Genomic DNA, 6,307 nt, shown 5'->3' with positions numbered 1-6,307 from the left:
CTGCAGTGAATAATAAGTTCTGTAGATGGTCCTTTACATCAAAAGCCAGAGCTGGAGAAGCTACAAGGGGAAAAAGCAGCCTTTAAAATGGTAACAAGATTGAAGCACTCTTTTTACAAGAGAAAGCATCAAAATTCTTTGGAGAAGTATATGGAGCGATAAGATCTTGTAAGAGGGAATGTAATTTAAAGTATAGGTAGTCCTCAACTTACAACAGTTCACTTAGCGACTGTATGAAGTTATACAGCAGCACTGAAAAAGTGACTTATGACCATTTATGACCATTGCTGCATTCCCATGGTCACGTGATTTACATTCGGATGCTTGACAACTGACTCACATTTATGACAGTTGCTGTGTCCTGTGGACACGTGATCCCCTTTTGCAACCTTCTGACAAGCAAAGTCAACAGGGAAGCCAGATTTACTTAACAACCGTGTTACTAATTTAACAACTGCAGAGATTCACTTAACAACTATGGCACGAAAAGTAGTAAAATGAGGCAAAACTCATTTAACAAATTTCTTAGCAACATAAATTTTGGGCTCAATCTTGGTTCGTAAGTTCAGGATTTCCTGTAGCTACAAATGAGTTAGCGAGACCGCCATTGTTAATATTTCTATGGGGGTTAATTCAGAGAATTGGCTAGAGATTCTGGACAATAAAAGTACCTCTACAAGTACCCAGAGGCTTAGAGAAATTGCAAAGAGTAGGATGGAGCAATTCATGAAGCAAAAACAAGAATTGTTATCAGGAAATGTTAGGTTTGATGGCTATAAGGAACCTCCCTGTTCGGAGGAGGTCTATCTCTAAAGTAGTTGCTAGGATCAGTAGCAAGGAAAACAGTTTTCTTCAATTTTTTGCTTGAAGGGTTTATTTTCTGATTGGTTGTTGTGGGGGAAAAAATGGGCCCACATGGTTTACTCTAGCGACTGAGATTCTCTTGGGTTTACTTCTACCCCATCTGTTACTACAGTCTCAGTCCCAAATCCTAACCCTCATATTCTTTATCACGTGTTGTACAAGAGAACTGGTCTTTAGAACCATCTGGTTGGTTAAATACCAATGCTCTTGTTTTAGTACTAGATACAGATAGTCCTTGACTTAGGACCACAATTGGGGTCAGAATTTCTGTTGCTAAGCAAGCTGGTTGTTAAGTGAGTGATGGCCAATTTTACAACCTTTATTTGGCATGGTTGACAGAGAAAGGTTAAGTAAATCATTGCAGTTGTTAAGTGAATTATATAGTTGTTGAGCAAATTGGGCTTCCCCTATTGAATTTGTTTGTCAGAAGCTGCCTGGGAAGATTACAAATGGCAAAACCTGAATCCAGGACACCACAACCATCGTAAATACATTTGTCAAGCACCTGAATTTTCATCATGTGATTGTGGGGAATGCTCTGGTCTTCTCAGGGTGCCGCCGGTAAAAGATTGCTGCCAGATAACACCCAGGGGCAGGGCCTTCTCAGTGAGTGCGCCTGCCCTTTGGAACCAGCTGCCAGTGGAGCTTAGGACTGCCCCCGACCTCCGTTCATTCCGCCGGGACCTGAAGACCTGGCTCTTCGAGCTCTCTGGCCCAGGCTGAGAATTTAAATTTTAACTGGGGTTTTTATTTGTTCAAGGATTGATATAATTTTTTAAATTGTTTTTAACTTTTATATTTTTCGTTTTAATCACCCTGTAAACTGCCCTGAGTCCTTCGGGAAAGGGCGGTATATAAATATAATAAAATAAATAAATAAATAAATAAATGCAATAGATGGTTATAAGTCACTTTTTTCAATGCCATTGTAACTTTGAACAGTCGCTAAATGATTTTAAGTTGCAGACTACATTTTGCAGGTTTTTATGTGTAATTTTCAAACTCTAATTACCTAGGCCAGGGGTAGGCAACCTCATAAAAGAGCCGAGGTTGCCTACCCCTGACCTAGGCTATATGTAAAGTTAGCTCCTTGGAATAAAAAGATATCTGAGTGTATCTTCATAATACCGGCATGGTGGTGCACTAGTTAGAATGCTGTATTGCAGGCTGACTCTGCTCACAGTCTGGAGTTTGATCCTGACTGGTTCAAATTTGACTCAGCCTTCCATCCTTCCAATGTTGGTAAAATGAGGAAGCAGATAGTTGAGGGCAATATGCTAACATTGTAATCCATTCAGAGAGTGCTGTAAAGCATTATGGAGCAGTATATAAGTATAGGTCCTATTGCAAATTGCTGTTGTATGCTAGGAACATGCAGAATAGTATCCAATTAATTAATAAAGCTATTAATTATAACTATAAAATATTACTAAGGGCTAAAATAGAATGTGAACATGTACAGAGTGTGAGACCTTATATAGCATTAAGATTTTGAAAGTATTCAGGCAGAATTTTCCCACAATTTGTGGAGGGTGGGGGAAGGAAATAAGTCTTGAGAGATAATATTAGTAGAAAAATATTTATTAACACAATTTTTTTGGTTTGATGCACATTATAACACTCAAACATACAAACATATAAAAAGTTCCTTATCTTGTACTTGTTTCATAAATAAAATAATGTAGGAGTGAACATTCATTCCCCAAATTAAATACTTTAAATACTTTAAAATAAAGTCCTGAGATTAAAGTGCAGTTGCACCTAGAGAATTGTTTGATTAAGTAAGAATGTGTGCAGTCCTGTTGTGCCCTTGGGCTTTCATCTCTGCTAATATGCCACAGTTGCATGCACTGTTCTGTTCACTTTCAAGTAATTCATATGATCTTGGACCCACTTCTCAGAGGGATTGGCACAAATCTGCAGTTTTCTCCGTGTGATGAACCTGGAGGGAATAATAAGAGTAATAAAAATTATACCTTTCAATTTTGTTTTCACACCTAATTGCACTGCTTTCCACTGGCTTTTTTTTAAAAAAAATCATTCATTCTGCTTCACCTGAACTCTAATTTCCAAGACTTTCTGTTTTCCCTTCAGTTATCCCACGTAGCAATTACGCTGAGCGTGGAAGATAGTGTATATGGTTTCAAGCACCTAGTCCTCAAACCTTAATCTGGAAAACTTGACCTCCTCCCTGAAATACTGCAAATTACATAATTTCATTAGGATGGGCTTCCCCAATTTGGGGATCCTCAGCTATATTGATTTGACCTCCCAGAATTCCCATGCTTCGCCGTAATGGTTACTCTGGGCCTTCTGATGGCTGAAGTCCATACTTCTGGAGAACACCATTTTGAAGAAGATACATTAGAAAAAGTAGTAACATTTCTCACACTTAAAAAATGCCAAAGTTTTTTTTATCACCCCACTTGATTTACATAAAGCAGTAAACTAGAAGTGTTTTAGCCATGTTTAAAATAAACCAGTTAGTTGGTTTTCAAAATAAAGTAAGCTAACACTATGTGAATTTATGTCAGACACTTTATGAATTTGTATCCATTGTATGATTTCCCCAGTGTGCAAACCCTGTTAATATATTAATATAGATCAATGAAAGAAATGTCTTGTTATATCTGCTTTATTATTGGCCATGATTTCTAGGTAATACTGTCTTATCTCTCTTTTTAATACTCTTCCCGCCCTTACCCAAATAGTAGGAACTATATTCTATACATCCAGTAAAAGGTATTGTTATTTAGAAAAGCTTATGTGAAAAATTAATTACTCAGTATTGTTCTCGTGGGATGCACTTTCTTTTCACTTTCAGAAAAAAAAAGTTAAAGAACACCCTCTTGAGACCAATTTTTGGCTCCTATGAGTAATACTTTTAGTTTCATTTATTGATTTTGTTTTTCATTTGTTTTGGATGCTTAGCTCTTTTACTGACTTATGGGCAGAAAAATGGGGGTTGATTATAAATATAATAATTTAATTATTATATAATTAAATTATTATATCATTAATATACTAATAATAAATATAATAATTAAATAATAAAACTCTTCACGGTTTTTTTTTGCAAGACCGTAATGGAGCGCCTCCCATTCTTTCTCCCTTTCATATTGTAAAATATTAGTGAGCAATTGTACCTCCATCAGCTCTTTTGCCACTAAATGTCAATGATCAAATTTCAGGAACATTTTGAAGTCATCAGCAACACTCAGATTATGTTAACCATCTTTGCTCTAGCACAGGGGTGTCAAACTCAATTTCACTGAGGGCCGCATCAGCATTGCGGTTGCCCTCAAGGGGCCGGGTGGGTGTGGCCTGGGTGGGCGTGGCCTACTGGGTGGGTGTGGCTAGAGTGCGTATGGCCTACTGGGTGGGCGTGGCCAGCTCTACATTGTTCGCATCAAGGGTGTCTATGGGGGCTTGGGCAGGAGTGGGACAGATCTGAGGGTCTCTGGCAGAAGGAGGGTCTCTGGGCCAGGGCCAAGGCAGTGGGGGCCGTTCCCTCCCTGTTTCCAGGATGGCTTCGTGGGCCACATGAAACCACTTCGTGGGCCGGATCCAGCCCCCGGGCCTTGTGTTTGACATGTCTGTTCTAGCAGGTACAGACACAAAGAAGTAGTGGCAGTAGATCTATGAGGGTGCTTTAGCCCGTTCTCACTATACCTGCTCTATGCCCGATAGTTGAAACTGCTTTGGAATTGATACTTACACAACAGCTGGCTGAGAGCATCTGCTATTTGTTTCATAGAAATTGATCACGTGAGTACGTGGAATCTTCTTTTTTGTGTAGCTGAAGCAGCAGGAGGTTGGGGGATCAGATGCTAGGAGAGGAAATGAAAACACAAGTAAGTGGAAGAGCAATTTTTGATTTCTGAAATACAGTAAAAAGACAGTAAGGCTTGTGCTTGCCAAAAATTCAGTGGTTTTTTTTTTAATCTCTGGAGTCCTGGAACTCCGAAATAGATGGAAGAAGAGGACTAATTATTCAGCAGTGAAGACACCCTGTATCAATGCTTCCAAAAGTCTTTCCTTTCATTATGTAAAAACGCTTTATCAGAAAGTCTTATCTACCTCCGAGGCCTGGTGGTAAGCCCCTTCCTTCAATACCATCATAACTCAGAACAGCCATTGAATGAATGGTAGTTACTCGAGGAAAAAGATTACCTTAAAGCAGGGGTCTTCAAACTTGGCCCTTTTATGACTTGTGGACTTCAACTCCCAGAATTCCTCAGCCAGCTTTGCTGGCTGAGGAATTCTGGGAGTTGAAGTCCACAAGTCATAAAAGGGCCAAGTTTGAAGACCCCTGCCTTAAAGTTTCCTGCCCTGCTCCTGCCTTTGATCAATAAGTTCCACAGGGCTGCAATCACCGTTTGATCAATCAACAGTATGGGAGGAAAAGACGGGCCTATTTCGACAGGGAGATGTCCCCAACACCTTTCCCTTTCTTAGGGACGGGAGAAAGAAAAGTGGTTTGGGACAACCACTCCCGCCCGCTCGAGTTTTTCCGCTTCCGCCCTGTCACCCCGGGCTCCACAGGAAAGCGACAGACCCGTCCTCATCCCTTTCTTTCCCGATCCCTTTTTTTTTTCCAGACTTGCCCGGACTGACCTTGAATCGAAGAACTCAGCACCAGCACCAGCACCAGCAGCAGCAGCGCGAGAGAGCCGGCAGTCTGAGAGGAAGCGCGCATGATTGGCGAGGAGAGGAGAAGCTGGCTTGGCTGCTGAGAGATCCAGGAAAGCCTGTGGCGGTCTCCATGATCCCCCTTCGCTTATATGGTGGTTTCTAAGAGGGAGGAGAGAAGAAGCTACGGCTGGGAATTCCAAGAATGAGCTCACTTCGAAAACTCCGCCGCCACAGTCAGCAAAGGGGCGGAGCCGAGAATTGGATGACCGTGGCCAGTTCGGCGCTGTGCGGGAGCCACAAGTCTTGCGCAATCCTGGAAAAGCGTCGCTCTCCCTTTCGCCGGGAAGGCAGAAGCTTCTCTTTGTTTTGAATTCCAGGCTGAGCAATCCCGTGCACACTCTCGGAGGGGATGTTTGGATTGGTATTGCTGAGACCTGAGGGAGGGTGGAGAATATCCATGGAAAAAGTGCTATCCAACAGGTCAGATCGTGCACTTGTCTGAAATGGTATATACTAGGTCTCCTGGATGAGTAGGGGGCTGGACTAGAGCAGCGTTTCCCAACCTTAGGAACTTGAAGATGCGTGGACTTCAACTCCCAGAATTCCCCAGCCAGCTATGCTGGCTGGGGAATTCTGGGAGTTGAAGTCCACACATCTTCAAGTTCCTAAGGTTGGGAAACGCTGGACTAGAGGACCTCCAAGGTCCCTTCTAGTTTCTATTCTATTCTACTCTACTTACTTCTCTTCTCTTCTCTTCTCTTCTCTTCTCTTCTCTTCTCTTCTCTTCTCTTCTCTTCTCTTCTCTTCT

General features: G+C 41.5%; 1 protein-coding gene across 1 annotated transcript; it reads right to left on the bottom strand.

The window, feature by feature from the left end:
• Nucleotides 1-2,656: 2,656 nt before the first annotated feature.
• On the bottom strand, nucleotides 2,657-5,593 carry LOC310648450 (C-C motif chemokine 4-like). The gene is made up of 3 exons (XM_083376287.1): nucleotides 5,482-5,593; nucleotides 4,583-4,694; nucleotides 2,657-2,806 (listed from the first exon to the last, which is right to left on the bottom strand). Exons 1-3 carry the CDS (start codon nucleotides 5,561-5,563, stop codon nucleotides 2,692-2,694), a joined length of 309 nt encoding a protein of 102 aa, XP_083232413.1. The 5' UTR covers nucleotides 5,564-5,593; the 3' UTR covers nucleotides 2,657-2,691.
• Nucleotides 5,594-6,307: the final 714 nt, after the last annotated feature.

This window comes from Vipera ursinii (assembly GCF_947247035.1).
Source record: "Vipera ursinii genome assembly, chromosome: 1".
Classification (NCBI taxonomy): Eukaryota; Metazoa; Chordata; class Lepidosauria; order Squamata; family Viperidae; genus Vipera; species Vipera ursinii.
Note: the sequence above shows the minus strand (reverse complement) of the source record. Positions and strands in the feature narration are given on the sequence as shown.